The following is a 16,517-nucleotide window of genomic DNA, read 5'->3' as shown; positions in this document are numbered from 1 at the left end:
CCTTGACTTTCCAGCTACCTAGGTCCCCTCCCCGAGGGGAGGCTGCGAACCGGCCTCAGATGGGCGCGCGTCCGGTCCTCCCGCCCGCGTCGGTGGTGAGGAGTCCGCCGAGAGAACGCGCGCAACCGTGGGCCGGGAGAGGCGTGGCCTGCGCTGGCCCCGCCCCCGGCCCGCCCCCGCCCGCCGCCCACCAGTTTGGAGCCCCGAGCGGACGCGCCAGACTGACGCACTGGGACTTCGCAGCCAATCCGGAAGCGCGGAGCACTTTTAAAATGAAGACGACGGGTGAGCTAGCCGTCACCTCTGGGATTGCGAGGTGATCGTTCTGTGTTCTGTGTTGAAGATGTGGCGGGTGAAAAAACTGAGCCTGTCGCCATCGACCCAACCGGTGAGCGGGAGAGCCTCAAGGAGGGAGACAGCTGGGTCCAGCTTGGGGTGGGGGCGGGGGCGTGTGGAGTGTTCCGTCGGTCCTGGAGCTTCAGCGCCTCTTGGGTAGGAGCCCTGAGCTCCTTGCGGGGAGGGACGGGGAGCGGGCTGAGAGCCCAGGCTTCCTCACACTGTCTCCTTCTTTCTTAGGGGGAACCGCCTGTGAGAACTCCTCTCCGAGAACTTAACCTGCAGCCCGAAGCTCTCACCAGCTCTGCGAAAGGGCCTGGGGTATGCTCCTCGCTGACCCCATCACTGTGCAAACTGGGGCTGCAGGTGAGATTCGCCTGGCCAGCTTCTCCACTGGGCTCTCTGCCGAGGCCGACAGCTCAGAGGAACTGAGGGCCAGAGCTGGAACGTAATTAATAACGATAATGAAGTCTTCTACCTTAGTGACATCTATTTACAGCTATTCAGGCCAACAGAGAGGTGCTCTAGGGTGGTTAAAGAAAATCCACTGAGAATTTGGACCTCTATTTAGCTGTTAGATTTTATCACCTCCTCCCCCGTTTAATCTTTACCAAGTTAGAGAAAAGTACTATCATTTTGTTAGTAGTCTTCCTCTAACATGGACTCACAGAGATCAGACAGCTGACAGAGAGGCAATACTATATGTACAAAGATATTTATGTTAGCATTGTTTGTAGAAGCAAAACAAAAATGGAAACAAATGACCATTTGTGAATGAATTATGATTCATGCATACCATAGTAACTTATGGATTAGTTCTATACCTACTATTTAATGCAATGACTTTTACATTTGTGTGCTTTTTGTTGACATGTGTTCTCTTTTCTTCTGGAATTTGTTTTATTCACATGTTAAATTTACTACTATTGGGTTTATATTCCAATTCTTGTAGCTTTTCCCTAAGATTTATTTATTTATTTATTTATTTATTTGGTATTTTTATCTTTGCTTTAAGGTATTTCTTCCATTTGATTGTCCAGGCCAGTAATGCCAGTCTCAACTCTGACCATCCTCTTTCAATTCATTTTACTGAAATTTCCTGTTTAACAGTAATATTTATTTCCAGAAGGTGTGTGTGTGTGTGTGTGTGTGTGTGTGTGTGTGTGTATGCGTTGTACTTGAATCTTTTCATATACTCTTTTTTTCTTTTGAGTTCAAATTGTCATCTGTTTCTTCCATCAGCTGTGTTTTGTTGGGGTCTACCTTTTCTAATTATCTTAGGGTTTGTTCTTTCTCTGGTTACTAGATCCACTTACTAGTAAGTACATGTGTATTTTCCTTTTCTTGTTCATTGAGTCTCAGGAGCAGCAACCCTGCAAGTGGTAGAAGGTGCAGTGGTCCTTGTGAACTAGCAGTAGGGAGGTTGTTAGTCCCTTATTAGGGCACTAGGAGGAAGTCTCTCTGCTCTTTATTCTCCTCTGCTACAAAGACTAGAGACCTTCAAATCCCAACTGTTCAGTGGATTCAACCCATGTATTCAGGATGCCTTCAGCTCTTGTGGTCAAGGAGACTAGGTTGATGTTGCCCTTTCTCCCTAGGGTCCATGGATCTCTGTGGGCCAAGTGCTCTCTAACTCTGTTGGAGGAGAAAAATCTTGGACCAACTCTAGATTCTAACAGAGCTTGAGCCTAGGGACCGCCTCTTACCTGTTCCCCTTAGAAGTGAATTGGAGTTAGAATTTAAGAGGAGTGGGGCAACTTTGATGTAGATAAATTATCTCAGCCCTGTTTTTACTATAGGTGGGTTCACTTGGAAGGATCCAAAATAGCTTCCTAGCTTTTCTTTCCCTGCTGTTGGGTCTCTGTAGTGAGAGGCAAGGCTTAGCCAAGATCTTACCTAAGCAGAAGTCATGAGAACTCCTATTCTTTTCCAAATTTGGACAGTATCTTTCACCTATCACTATATGTTGAGAACCGGAATTGATTGCCTTTTGTTTTCTTTGTCAGGACAGCAACAACTCATCTCCAATGGATTTTGAAAATGCTAAGATGACAGACTCCCCATCAGAACAGTTCAGCCATCCCTCAAAGTGGCTAGAAGCTTGTCAACATGAATCAAATGAGCAGCCCCTAAATCTGATTCCCCAAAGCAACTCTACTCCCAAAACATCTGAGGAAGCAGTGGACCCGGTGGAAAACAATGTGGTTGAAACCATGGTCCTTGTATCCTCTGCAGGAGGGCAGCAGCAAGACATTACACTTGAGGCCCATTTAAATACCATAGCAGAGACAAACAGTTTTTCTCTGGATGAGCCTTTGAGGCCAGGAGATCTGCTGAGAAAGGGGGTGGAACCCTGCATGAAAGACAGCTTTTCAGAAGTTGTTCCTGCTATGCCTGAGAAACTTACATTTCAGGATCCTCCAGCCCATCTGTTGGTGTATCCACCAAATCCCTGTTCTGAACAACAGCTACACTGTTCCAAGGAAAGCCTGAGGGACAGTAAAACTGAGGCTGTGCCTGAGGACTTAGTGTCTTCTGAAAGTAATGCCATCTTGCCTTCCTCCATGCTCTGTCTTCCCCCTTCAACTGCCTTTCCAGCGGATTTCCCTGTCAGTCTTGTGGACTCAGGGCAGGAAATTGTAGAGCCCAGAGCTATAGAGGAAAGAGAAATGAGCTTTTCCACACTCCCTGAGGAGGCTGAACTGGGAGATCAAACACTTGTCTCAAATATGCAAGATATTCTGTCCACATGCCTGACCCCAAATCCAGGAGAAATGGAATCCCAGGCAGCCCCGGGCCCAGCAGGAGAAGATGCTGGTAGGATTCCCATCTCTGACACAGGGCCTTGGATGTCCCCACTGGCCTGGCTGGAAAAAGGTGTAAATACTTCAGTCATGCTGGAAAATCTCCGCCAGAGCTTATCCCTTCCCTCTGTGCTTCACGATGCTGCAACTGGCACTGCCCCTTTCTCTACTTGCTCGGTGGGGACTTGGTTTACTCCCCCAGCACCACCACAGGAAAAGAGTACAAACACATCCCATACAGGCCTGGAGGGCACCAAGGACAGTACGTCTGAGAGGGAGCATCTCCTATGGGGGAAGTAAGTGTCCCAATATCCTGCTGCCTCCTCGGCTTCATTAATCTGGATCTGCCACTTCCATCCCTTCCCCTGTATTTTTTCTCCTCACGTTCTCTTTCTGCTGCAGCCACCCTCCAGATCTGACTGCCTTATCTCGACACGACCTGGAAGATAACTTGATGAACTCTCTTCTCATTCTGGAGGTTCTCTCTCGCCCGCTGCGGAATTGGAAGAGCCAGCTGACTACCCCTCACCCAGAAGTTCGTGATAGTAGCACACAGACTGACATAACTGACATCTGTCGCAGTGGGGTAAGAAGGTTCCTTCCAAAGTGTGGAAGATCCCAGTGGGCCCTCTTTCTCAGAACTTAAACTGATAAACGGCCAGAGGGCAAAGGAGGTGTCTTAGAATATGTAAAAGCTGTGGATCTAGAAAATTCGTTAAAGCTTTAGGTACTCACTATACCCCTGGGGTTCATCAGGACTTTCTAAGGGAATACAAGCAAGAATAGTTTTAAAAGAACCCGTGTCTATATCTTCATCTTCCAAATGTATTTTGCTAATTTTTTTGCTTTCCTATTTCTCCTTTCTCAATTGCCCTTGCCCACTTAACATAACTAAAGAAGGCCATATTTACTACCTATACTGAACCTTACATTGTCAAGGGGTAGCAATCGAATAATAGAAAATATTTGTGGCGTGGCCGGTGTTGCTCAGTGGTTGAGCGTCAACCCATGAACCAGGAGGTCAGAGTTCAATTCCCGGTCAGGGGACATGGCCAGGTTGCGGGGTTCCCCAGCCCAGGTAGGGGTGCGTGCAGGAGGCAACCAATGTGTCTCTCACATCTATGTTTCTCTTTCTCTTCGCCCTTCTCCCTCCCTTTCACTCTGTAGAAATCAATGGAAAAAAATATCCTTGGGTGAGGATTAAAAAAAAATTTTTACTAGGTATGTTTGTGATTTTATTAAAATTATAATACAATGATTAGTATACAACTGTTAAGAATATTTATCTAAAGGAAATTTTTTTCACAAAAGCTTATGGTCAGAGGAATTTAAAAGTAATTTAAATTTAGATGAACTTTTGTTGTTGCAGATATATTGATTAATAACAGACTTTATAGGATAAAGTATAGGATAAAATTCTGAGAGGAGTAAAAATACACAAAGAAGAAAAAGGAATGATGTAAAATTTCTGACTTAAAAAGAGCTTGTTCATGTATTTTTAAAGGTTTAAAATAGGTATTAAATCATTCTGGTGTATGTATTTACACCATTGGATATATTTAGGAGTGATTTAATAGTTTTATTTCAAACTGTCAATATTTATAATATGGTGGAAATTACAGCCTTTATAACAATTTAAACTTAAGGGCACTCATTCTTCAAAATTATGATAACAGATATGAGAAGAAAAAGTTTAAAGAACAGTGTTGTAGAGGACTCTAGCTGTGACAACACAGGCTGAGGAAGGAAGGGAATGGTGTCCGGGGAAGGAATTGAGAGTCTCAGTATTATGGCTGGTGAGGTTAACAGGTAGCTGCTGCTAAAAAGAGATGTTCTCCAGGTGTGCTCTCCCTCCCAGGAGCATGCCTGTGCCTTCCCCTAACCCTTCCCCTTTCCCTTCCCCCTCCCCTTCCCCTTCCTCTTTCCCCTCCCCCTCCCCCACAGGATTGCATCTCCTAAACTCTAAGGGACCCCAGGAGACTTGTAACCATTGCAGCAATGGGCAGTGGGAGTGGCATCTTGTCCTGGGCAAACCCCCTGAACTTGTCCCCAAGACCCCCTTTTCTCTGACTTCTTAGTGAGCCAAAGCAGACCAGCCTAGGCTCATTTCCCCAGCCCTTTCTTGTTTCACTGTCCCCAGCTTTAATAAAAGTCCTCTAAAATAAAATAATAAAAAAAGAGATGTTCTCCAAATGCCCAAAGATCTCCTCTGGGTTGAAAATATCCTCAAGGACTTCACCTTTTGCCCAAATCCTGGAAACCATAGGCTTATCATTTCTTTAGCTGCTCAGTTTTTCTCCTGCTTTTCCTTATTTTTGTATCCTTTCCTCTTGTCTTTGACCTGGTTCCCTATCCCTGTGTCAGCCTTGTACCTCTTCCCCTGAAGCTTTCCAAAGCCCTTTGGAGGCCACTGAAGCGGAACCAGAGGGGGAAATGACAGCACCTTCAGCCATTCCCCATCACAGTGCCATGTCCTTGCCGCTTGGCTTCCTCCTTCACACTAATCTTATCACCTGCCTGACTGCTCAGCTCTGAACAGTGTGTGCGCCTTGCCCGGGGCTCGTGGGATACTCCGTGCCCTACTGCACGACACAGGAGAGAATGATGATGCTTTGCTGGGGAAAGGAGCGATGAACTCCAAGAGACCTGCCCCCTTAAGTCCAGACTGCTATAGCATCGTGACTCAGCACTGCTCTTCCAGCAGTCTTTTTTTCCCAGATGATGGCTGCCTTTCAGCAGTAATGAATGCTCCTCACTTTTCTCTCAGAACTTTTAAGTCTTTCCATAGCTCTGCTGCCTTTGAGATCATGTGCGTCTACTCTACATAGCACACTAAGATTTTTGTCTGTCCCAAGATAATGAACACTTAGAGAATAAGGAAATAAAAGTGACTAACACGTTAAGCGCCCAGTCAGTCACCGGTGACTGACACTGTACTTTCCGTCCGGAAGATAAAACAGGCTGGGTGCTTAACGTGTTAATAAATATTTGAGAAGGTTATCATTACTGATGATCAGAGAAATGAAACAATGAAACAATTTTCTTCTGACAAAATAGCAAAGAATAAAATAGATAATGCTGGTAAGCATTGCCCTGCTGTCAGTAGGATATAAGTTGGCTCAGCTTTTTTTGAAAGACATTCAAGTAAGACCCTCAAAGCAGTTCAAACTTTTTGACTGGTAACTTCACTTCTTAGGGATATATCCTAAGGAAAATATTCTGCATAAATATGGTAACTTAAAAAATGAAAAAAATATAAAAAATAATGGTATATATCCATAAGATGGGATATTCTTTAGTCATTTAAAAGTATGTTTATGAAGAGTTTTTAATAACATGGGAAATGAAGTTTAACGTAAGTTCAAGGTTTTTAAAGAAAGGAAATCAGAGTTCAGATAACCTCTGAGAGGCTTTGAGATGAGGTAAAATATCAGCAGAAATTAAAAATGGGTGGTACTTCACTTTGATAGGTCCCCTTAAAGCAAATATCCCAGTTTCTGGCTATTTCAATGAGGAGAGTAAGTATAAATTTAGGGCTAAATCACATTAATGTAATAAAATGAAATAAAGCAGGACCCCAAATTTATTTACATATATATGTAATCTCAATTGTGTTTTTTCTGAAGCATTTGTCTTTTATAAAATCTGACACTATTAATATTAAGATGCATCCCAATTTTAGTGGTGTTAAAATGTAAAGAGATAATCATCTTAGAATTTACTGAATATTGTCATTTCTTTCTAAATCAGTAGTCTACAACTTTTTTTCTCCCCCTGGCATCTAAGGGAAGTAATATACTCATCAGTTATAGCAAATACCTATAGCAAAATCTCTGGTGTGGAGATATATCTAAATCTCTTGAAATAGGTGCTATACTATTGGTTAAAAATCACTGCTCTAGGTGGTGAAATTATGTAATGATTTCTTTTTCCATTTTAGTCACTTCTGTATTTCCAAAATTTTACAAGACACTATCTTTATAATTAGAAATAAAAATTACTATAAAAAGGAAATTTTTACCTACATCTGGATATTTTTCTGACTTGACTTTATCAAACTGTGACCTTGCTCCTATTTTTAATAGAAAAGGCTCCTGCATCTCAGTGGGTAGGAGGGGAAATGAGGTACTGGTGGTGCATGCTGTCTATGAAAAAGGAACAACTCTGTTTCTCTGCCTAGATAAATAAGAAACTGGAGCTTCTTCAAGGAAACCGAGAGATTGGACAGACTTTGCAGCAGACCAGGAATATCATGGTAAGTGTTGATTGACCTTATCCCACCACTGGGTCACCTGTGAAAATCAAGAATGGAGCCAATGGTGGTAATCAGCCATGGTATGAAGGGAGGAAGGTCTCCAAACCTTTGTTAAGAACATCTTCTTGCCCTAGCTGGTTTGGCTCAGTGGGTAGGGCATCAACCTGCGGACTGAAGGGTCCCGGATTTGAATCCTGTCAGGGGCACATGCCTGGGTTGCAGGCTCGATCCCCGGTGGGTGCATGCAGGAGGCAGCTGATCAATGATTCACTCTCATCATTGATGTTTCGATCTATCTCTCCCTCTTCCTCTTTGAAAGCAATCAAAATATATATTAAAAACAAAACAAAACATCTCCTCCTTATTGGAGCTTGAAATTGGGGTTAGTGGTTTTCCTGCTTAGTGACTTTATTTGATCTAGCCTAACCATCTTTTCCTCTACAGCAGTCATGGGTTCTGGTCTCTAAAGAGCTGATATCCTTGCTTTACCTGTCTCTGTTGCACTTAGAAGAAGATAAAACTACTGTGAGTCAGGAGGTAAGCAGTATGACGATGAAGGCCCAGGCCTCTGGTGGGGCAGAAAGCCAAAAGAAGGAACCAGACAGCATCTGATTCTTATCTTGTAGTCTCGGCGTACAGAAACCTTGGTCTCCTGCTGTTTTGATGTGTTGAAGAAATTGAGGGCAAGGCTCCAGAGTCTCAAAACAGAAAGGGAGGAGGCAAAGCACGGAGAGGAAATGGCCCTCAGAGGCAAGGATGCGGTAAGATGTCAGGCCTTTGTTCTTGGCTGTGGAAGGTTTTTTCCTCAGGGTTCCTGCAGGAACACAAATTTACTTGAGACAGATATGAGGGGCCTGGGAATTGCCTGCCCTGGAGAATAATGAATTAAACTACTGATGTGGCAGATAGCATGGCTTTTGGTGCTGTTTCCCTCCTCTGCCCACCGTATCCTCACAACCCCTTCCCTAAACAGGCAGAGTCGGTGCTAGAGGCTTTCTGTGCACATGCCAGTCAACGCATCAGCCAGTTGCAACAGAACCTGGCATCCATGGGGGAATTCAGAGGACTCTTGAAGGAGACCCAGACCCAACTGGTAATTTGAGTGCACTTTCTTTATTGAGATCCAGGCTGATTCATGGGAGCATGGTCATTTACCCCCACTTTGTTGTATCCAGAGGAAGGGAGCCCCTCCATAGGCACTTCTTCTTGTATAGGTAGGTCTTCATACTGAGCAAGAAGAGATGGCTCAGGAGACAGCAAGTCTTACCTCAGTCTTGCAACAGGACTGGATGTCCATGCAACAGGATGTGAGTATTTGGGACCATCATACCGCTCCTTTATTCACAGCCAACCCTGTTAGGAACCTTGCCTCAAGAGTGCTTGACTGACCTGCTTGCTTCCCCTGGTAGTATATAACATGGACAGCTTTGCTGAGCCGGTCTCGAGAACTCACAGAGAAACTCACAGCCAAGAGCCGGCAGAACCTACAGGAACGTGATGCTGCAGTTGAGGAAAAGCAGCAGGTACAAACCAGGAGTGGGGACTGCTTAGGCCTGGTTTCCTCCTTCTCCACAGAAGGCCTTTCTAATGAGTAGCCTCTTACCCTGCACTGGGCTTTCTACCCTGTGGGTTTGGTTCCTTCCCTGTAAGATGGCCTTGGGTCTAGTAATTTCCTTTGTCCTTCAGCATCTTCTTCAACAACTTTTCTCCTGTTTCTATTTTTTCCTGAGGATCAGCCTTATTTGCTGCAGGGTTGCTGCCCAGGAGCAAGATGGTTTGCTGTTCTGTCCAGAAAGAGAAGCTGGACCAAGTCCTGGGACTCAATTCTGGAAGAACTGTGGGAGGAAAACGATCTTTTCTTCCTAGGTTTCCAGGGAGCTGGAACAAGTCTCTGCCCAGTTAGAGGACTGCAAAGGCCAAATAGAGCAACTGGAGTTGGAAAATAGTCGCCTAGCAACAGGTATGTGTGCATGCATGCAAGCAGTTGTGCCCTGCTAAGGCTTGGGGTGTGGCAGTAGAACAAGAAAGTGCTCTAGAGCACTTGTTTGGAGCACAAGTGTGGGGAGGTTCTGGCCTGGTGACCACATGGTGTGATTAGGATACTTTTGGTTTAGATCTCCGAGATCAGCTACAGATTCTGGCCAGCATGCAGAGTCAGCTACAAGAGCTACAGAGTCAGCATGCCCACTGTACCCAGGACCTGGCCATGAAGGATGAGTTGCTCTGCCAGCTTACACAGAGCAATGAGAAGCAGGCTACTCAGTGAGTTCCTATCAGGTTATTGTGGCAGTAGGTGCCCAGGATATAGGGCCAGTGGGATCTAACATAAGGTCTCTGGCAGATGGCAAAAGGAAGAGATGACACTAAAACACATACAAGCAGAGCTGCAGCAACAACATGCTGTCCTGGCTAAGGAGGTGCAGGACCTGAAGGAGACTCTGGAGGTAAGGAATATGGCTTGGGGCAGGGGAGCTGGCAGGAGTATGACTCTTACCTGATGGTATTGAGGTGAGGTTTGAGACTGGAGACTAGAAAATGCCTTTGTCCCAAGGGCTCTAATAAGTCCCACTTAGATTCATTTTCTCCCTTCTCTTTCTTCTTTCCTTTCTTCCTTCTCCCATCTCGCCAGTTTGCAGACCAGGAGAACCAGGTAGCTCATTTGGAGCTGGGCCAGGTTGAGTGTCAGTTGAAAAGCACACTGGAAGTGCTCCGGGAGCGCAGCCTGCAGTGTGAGGACCTCAAGGACACTGTGGAGAACCTGAAGTAAGATCTCTACCTTTTTGTGCTTTTCCTGTAATTGCTGATCTTTCCCAGAAACCCTTCTAGAAGCTTAAGTCTCCGAGGATGGAATTGTCCAAGAGCCTTTTGTTTCCCTCTTTGAATGCAGTTCTATGTGGGATTTGGGAGAGGTGTTCAGAGAAGGTCACATGGTCTCTCTGTTCCTTCCTTATTTCAGGGCTAAACTGGCTAGCACCGTAGCAGAGATCCAGGAGAAAGACCTGGAGAAGACACGCCAGTATTCCCAAGAGCTAAGGGTGCTGACTGAGCAACTACAGAGCCTGACTTGCTTCCTACACACAAAACTAAAGGACAAGGTAGCATCTGGGGGTTCCTTCTCTTCCCTTCCAATCATATCTTTGAATAAAGATGGTTTCATTTCTTCTTTCCCAGTCTGCATAGCTCTTGTTTCCTTTTCTTGTCTTATTGCATTAGTTAGAACTTTCTCTACGATGTTGAAAAGGAGGGAGAGGGGACATCCTTGCTTTGTACCTGATCTTAAAGGGAAAGCTTCGAGTTTCTTACCATTAACCCTTTGCACTTGCTTGCTTTTTTCTCAATTCCTTTATTCTAATGCTAACTGTGTCCAGTCACACTCGACATCCGAGTGCAAAAGGTTAAGTATGATGCTAGCTGTAGGTTTTGTGTAGATAGTTGTTTTTTTTAAATGTTTTTATTGTTTTGAGAGAGAGAGGAAGGGAGAGAGATAGAGAGATAGAAACATTGATGTGAGAGAAACATAGATTGGCTGCCTCCTGCACGCCCCCTACTGGGGATCAAACCTGCAACCCGAGCATGTGCCCTGACCAGGAATTGAGCTGGTGACTTCTTGGTTCATGGGTCAATGCTCAACCACTGAGCTTCACCGGCTGAGCTTTAGATATTCATATATATATATATATGTGTGTGTGTGTGTGTGTGTGTGTGTACACTGAGTGGCCAGATTATTATGATCTCTGAACGCATAATAATCTGGCCACTCAGTGTATATCCTATATAATAAAAGGCTAATATGCAAATTGTCCCCTCAACCAGGAGTTTGATCAGCAGGCAGGCCGGCCAACCGCCCATGTCCCCTTCCCCTGGCCAGGCTGGCCGGACCCCACCATGCATGAATTCATGCACCGGGCCTCTAATATATATACATACATATACACACACACACACACACTTGAGTGGCCAGATTATTATGATCTCTGTACGCATAATAATCTGGCCACTCAGTGTATTTGTGTCTCAAATAGGTACCAAAAGTATTCTAGACTTTTGCTGGAGATCAACCACCTACTTGCCCTGAGCTTTCTATCAGCCAGTGCAAAGGGGAAAACTGATCAGGTGCACAATTTATAGTATCTTTGATATCAAACAAATGAGGTACTCAAGAGAAGTACACTGAGTGGCCAGATTATTATGTCTTCAGAGATCATAATAATCTGGCCACTCAGTGTATATATTTATTTCAGAGAAGAAGGGAGAGGGAGAGAGAGATAGAAACATCAATGATGAGAGAGAATCATTGGTTGCCTGCCTCCTGCATGCCCCCTACTGGGGATTGAGCCCACAAATCAGGCATGTGTCCTTGACCAGAATCTGGGACCCTTCAGTCTGCAGGCTAACACTCTATCCACTGAGCCAAATGGGCTAGGGCATGTAGATATTCTTTATCAAGTTGAGGAAGTTCCCCTCTATTCCTAGCTTACTGAGATTTTCCAGTTGTATCTTTATTGTATAGAATGATTTTCCTAAAACACTACTCTTGTTCCATCTCTGTGGCTTTCAGTGACTTTCATTTGGCTATAGGACCTCTTAGACCTGTCACTCAAACTTTTATTTATGTGTCTCCTACCTCCCTGTTATGAACCTTTTATTCGAATTAGCCTAGACATCCTGTACACTACACACATGTCCCATCTCCATTCACACCTAGACTTAGGCTGTTATCATATTCATCTTCTCTGTCTTCAAACTGGAAATACCTTTTACATTCCGATTAAAATACTCTCTAGTTCAGCGGTCACCAACCGGTGGTCCGCAGACCACTGGTGGTCCGTGAGGTCCGAAAGGTTGGTGACCGCTGCTCTAGTTCACCTTCTTCTTTGAAATGTTCCCACTTCACATAGACTCAGTGATCTCTTGCACTTGTATTAATTTTCCTTGGATGTCTGGTCTCTTCAACTAGATTGTGTTTAAAGAAAGCAGAAATTTAGTCTTGCTTCTTTGGCTTCCCTGCAGTGTACTCTAAACTATAAATAGTTAACATCTTTCAGAATAAGAGCTAATTAGCTTATTCAGCAGCTAAAGGTACAACCAAAATCTTGAACTCTGAAGGTGCTTATGATCTGACCCTCTTCCCTACTGTGTACTGAATGCAGGAAATGCAAAAGAATCCATAGTCTTGCAGGGAAGACAGGCAGTGATCATGATAGAGGTCTGCATGGATGATCACTGTGGGAGCACAGAGAAAGGAGCATTAGTTCTAACTCTGAGAGTTAGGATGTCTTCTCAAAGCAGGTGACCCTTGGGCAGTTAAGGCTTAGAAGTTTGTCAAGGGTGTGTATATAGGAAGGCCCACCAGGCAGAGGGAACAGTATATGAAAGTCATAGAGGCACTATGCATACTTTTTTGTGGTGTCTACCTTGTAACAAGATTTGGGTGAGGTGCTGGGACTGCAGGTAAACAAGGCAAGGCACTACTCGCATGGAATGTGGCCAGTTTGGGGACTTGGAAGTAGCTTTTTATAATTGGAGTATAGGAGTTTTTGGGGTGAGAATGACAAGGAGACAAGGCTGCAAAAGTAGGCAGGATGCCAGATTTGAAGGATTGAACTAATGGCAGATATAGACAGGGTAGAGAGGAGGGGTGGTTTGGATGAATCCAATACTTATTTAGGAAGTAGAAGTAATAGAACCTTGTGACCAATTTGATGTAGGAGTAAGGTGGAAGAGTGGATGATGATGTCTAGATGGTTGGAAAGATGGTGACACTCTCCAGAACTGGAGATGGCAAACTTTTCCTATAAAGTGAAATGTAATAAATATTTTAAGCTTTGCCAGCCATGTGGTCTCTGCCTTAACTACTTAACTTTGCCTTTGTAGTTCAACCCCCCTGTAATTGCTGATCTTTCCCAGAAACCCTTCTAGAAGCTTAAGTCTCCGAGGATGGAATTGTCCAAGAGCCTTTTGTTTCCCTCTTTGAATGCAGTTCTATGTGGGATTTGAGAGAGGTGTTCAGAGAAGGTCACATGGTCTCTCTGTTCCTTCCTTATTTCAGGGCTAAACTGGCTAACCATAGACAGTATGTAAGTGAATGTGTGAGGCTGTGGTCCAGGGAAATCACTACCCTGAAAAGCAGCTGATGTTTTGTTGTAATTTGCCCTTAGGCTGAGCCAGAGACCCTCCTGAAAAGCACAGCCTGTGCTTCTGCCCAGGAACACCCTCCGTCCACCGACAGCACCTTCTTGGGAAGCATCTTGACAGCAATGGCAAACAAAGGTTAAAGGCCCTGGAATTTAGGGGTGGGAAAATTATGACCCTGCTGATATCTTCAGCTGTTAAAGATGCCCACCAACAGACCTCTCCCTGGCTTCTACTGTGGCAGATTCTTGACTGGATCACCAGAGGGGCCCTATACCATGGTTGTTTTTTGTTTTAGAGCCAGAATCAGCTCCTGTGGCCTTGCTTGGAAGTGACAAGAGTGCTTTCACCCGAGTTGCATCAATGGTTTCCCCTCAGCCTACAGGTTAGGACGGGCTCCAGGGATCCTGCCTCATTTCTAGATCAAGTAGTGATGATAAAGACTAAAGCAGTGAAAAGTGCTTTGCTCTAAAAACCTCAATTCTACTTGGGCTCATTTTATTTCTGTCTTTTGGGACCTGTGATGTTCTGGACACCAAATCCTATGGGTGGGGAACATGGATGAGAGTTGCGGAAATAATGGCTACACATTCCTTCCTTTCAGCGCTAAAGGGCTCTACCTCTATCTAGGACTTTCTCTTCCAGAGATCCCAGGCATGGAGAAGAGCCTGGAAGAAATGAATACTATGATTCTAGAGCTTCAGAGCCTGTGTTCCCTGCTGCAAGAGTCTAAAGAAGAAGCTGTCAGGACTCTGCAGCGAAAGATGTGAGTGGAGTGCAGTCTTGGTGAGAGAGGTCAGCCCCTTACATCAAAACCCAGCTAGCCCTCAAGAGGACAGGAATAATACTGAATTCTTCTCTCCCCTAGTTGTGATCTACAGGCTAGGCTACAGGCCCAAGAAGAACAGCATCAGGAAGCCCAGAAGGCAAAGGAAGCGGATATAGAGAAGCTGAACCAGGCCTTGTGCTTGCGCTACAAGGTGAAGGAGGGGCTTAGAAGTGGGGCGATGAAGAACTGGGGCAGCTGTACTGGTCCACTGGGAACCACTGTCTCTCTGGGAATCTGGGTGGTGGGGATTTTCCAACTACTGCCCTAGTTTTGCCCTTCCTGGGGTCAGACATTTCACATGTTTGGGAATTAGCTATGGGCTGACCCATCTCCTAGGCCGACCTAGAAGTCAGGAACTCTAGCAGAGCTCTCTCAACACTGAGATGTGCCTTGGCTGACTCAGCCCTAGAGGAAGAAAAGTGTTATCAATTGGTAGCAACCTGGGCTGAGCATGGCTCAGGCACTAAATCCCATCTCCTGGCAAGGGCTACAAAGAAGCCAGCTCTCTCAGCGCCTTCTTACCTCCCTTCCCTTCACAGAATGAAAAGGAGCTCCAGGAAGTGATACAGCAGCAGAACGAGAAGATTTTAGAGCAGATAGACAAGAGTGGCGAGCTCATAGTACGTTCATCATGATGCCCGGCCCTCTGCCTTCTGTGCCACTGGTAGCCAGGATCCCAAATGTGGGAATTGGATCCCCTGGTCTACCTTCTTCACAGCATGGGATAGGAATGATGGAGAGGACCTTTGAGGGCTACTGTATACCTCTCCATTCTCATCCCCAGAGCCTTAGAGAGGAGGTGACCCAGCTTACCCGCTCACTTCGGCGTGCGGAGACAGAGACTAAGGTGCTCCAAGAGACCCTGGCAGGCCAGCTGGACCCCAACTGTCAGCCCATGGCCACTAACTGGATCCAGGAGAAAGTGTGGCTCTCCCAGGAGGTGACTTAGAGTTAACAGAGGAGCTGGGCAGCTGGTGGAAACCCTAGGCTGTGCCCCTACTGATGTGGCCATTTCTATAGGTGGACAAACTGAGGGTGATGTTCCTGGAGATGAAAAATGAGAAGGAAAAACTCATGGTCAAGTTCCAGAGCCATGTAAGAATTCCCATGCCATTGGGGGTCTATTTCTCACTACACCTAGCAAGAGCCCTGCCATATTTTCCTTGCCCCACTAGCTATGCTGTTCTTTTAAGCATAGGACTTATGCAACTTATTTGCTTTCCAGAGAAACATTCTGGAGGAGAATCTTCGGCGCTCTGACAAGGAGTTAAAGAAACTAGATGACATTGTTCAGCGTATTTATGAGGTAGAGGGAGGGAGTTGAACTAATGCAATGTTGCAGGCTTCTCTGTGGCTTTTGTTTTCTCCCCTCTAACTCAGTGGGTGCTTCCTGGGGCTATGACTCTGAACTGCCTTTTCTGTCTCTTCACAGACTCTGCTGTCCATCCCAGAGGTTGTGAGGGGTTGCAAGGAGCTACAGGAATTGCTGGAATTTCTGAGCTAAGAAACTAAAAGCTGGAGTCTGTTTTACTTCTCTTTACCTGCAGTATTCCCCTACCCCAACACCAGGACCAATTGGCATAGAGCCAGTTAGGTTTAATGCTATTTAAATAAAGTGTATTTAATGTATTCCTGCAAGCTCACTGAATCTTGTTTCTTGGGTGAGAGTGGGTGGATAAAGTCAGGGGAGAAGCAGCTTGGTACTCCTGCCTGGGCATCCTCCACTCACCCCTTCTGCTGCATCCCGGGCCAAAATCGGCTGCCCCTCCTCCCTTCTCTGGCTTCCCTAAATATGCTGGGCACTGACTGGACTGCTTGTTCCCTGGCTCACAGCTTTTAGGGGGTGGGGATAGACAAGGCTTCATTCTCCAGTAGGCCCTGGTGAATAAGGGGGTGAGGACAGAGAAACTCTGCCCTGGACTCCCACACTTTGTTGGTGCCTCTGCCCTGCTACCTGTTGTGACTGTTTAAGTGACTCTCCTTCATTAGACCAGGCTTAGTCCCCAACATCCAGTACAGTGCCCAGCACATGGTAAAGGCAATTGTGACAGAAATGAGGGCAAGGCCATTTCCTGCCTCTGGGGCCCTGGTGGCAGGGCTCCACGAGGTGGGAGGGGGACAGTCCACAACAGCCTCCAGTTCTTGGCAGGGTAGTCACTCC

The 16,517-nt window shown here is 45.6% G+C and overlaps 1 protein-coding gene across 4 annotated transcripts; it reads left to right on the top strand.

Moving 5' to 3' along the window:
- The first annotated feature begins 235 nt into the window (after positions 1-235).
- On the top strand, positions 236-15,925 carry SPAG5 (sperm associated antigen 5). Of its 4 annotated transcripts, none has more exons than XM_079798090.1 (24): positions 236-388; positions 577-702; positions 2,343-3,436; positions 3,543-3,726; positions 7,321-7,395; positions 7,843-7,932; positions 8,022-8,156; positions 8,369-8,488; positions 8,610-8,702; positions 8,805-8,918; positions 9,262-9,355; positions 9,510-9,657; positions 9,737-9,839; positions 10,025-10,158; positions 10,352-10,490; positions 13,554-13,665; positions 13,826-13,912; positions 14,158-14,293; positions 14,396-14,507; positions 14,896-14,976; positions 15,141-15,296; positions 15,377-15,451; positions 15,582-15,662; positions 15,789-15,925. In XM_079798090.1, the coding sequence occupies exons 1-24, from the start codon at positions 344-346 to the stop codon at positions 15,858-15,860; spliced, it is 3,606 nt and encodes a 1,201-aa protein (XP_079654216.1). In that variant the 5' UTR covers positions 236-343; the 3' UTR covers positions 15,861-15,925. The 4 variants fall into 4 exon arrangements, with proteins under 4 accessions (XP_079654216.1, XP_079654218.1, XP_079654217.1 ...); XM_079798092.1 differs by having other exon boundaries at positions 7,840-7,932; positions 14,224-14,293; XM_079798091.1 differs by having other exon boundaries at positions 7,840-7,932; positions 14,173-14,293.
- The last annotated feature ends 592 nt before the right edge of the window (positions 15,926-16,517 follow it).

The sequence above is a fragment of the Cnephaeus nilssonii genome (genome assembly GCF_951640355.1).
Source record: "Cnephaeus nilssonii genome assembly, chromosome: 19".
NCBI lineage: Eukaryota > Metazoa > Chordata > Mammalia > Chiroptera > Vespertilionidae > Cnephaeus > Cnephaeus nilssonii.
The sequence above is the reverse complement of the archived record's forward strand: the minus strand, read 5'-3'. Positions and strand labels throughout refer to the sequence as shown.

Bases quoted from the DNA above. Each gene is read 5' to 3' on its own strand.
- SPAG5 (XM_079798089.1), top strand. From the start codon at position 344: ATGTGGCGGGTGAAAAAACTGAGCCTGTCGCCATCGACCCAACCG. The intron at 9,658-9,736 runs GTGAGTTCCTAT...GGTCTCTGGCAG, and splicing joins AATGAGAAGCAGGCTACTCA to ATGGCAAAAGGAAGAGATGA. The intron at 14,294-14,395 runs GTGAGTGGAGTG...TCTCTCCCCTAG, and splicing joins AGGACTCTGCAGCGAAAGAT to TTGTGATCTACAGGCTAGGC.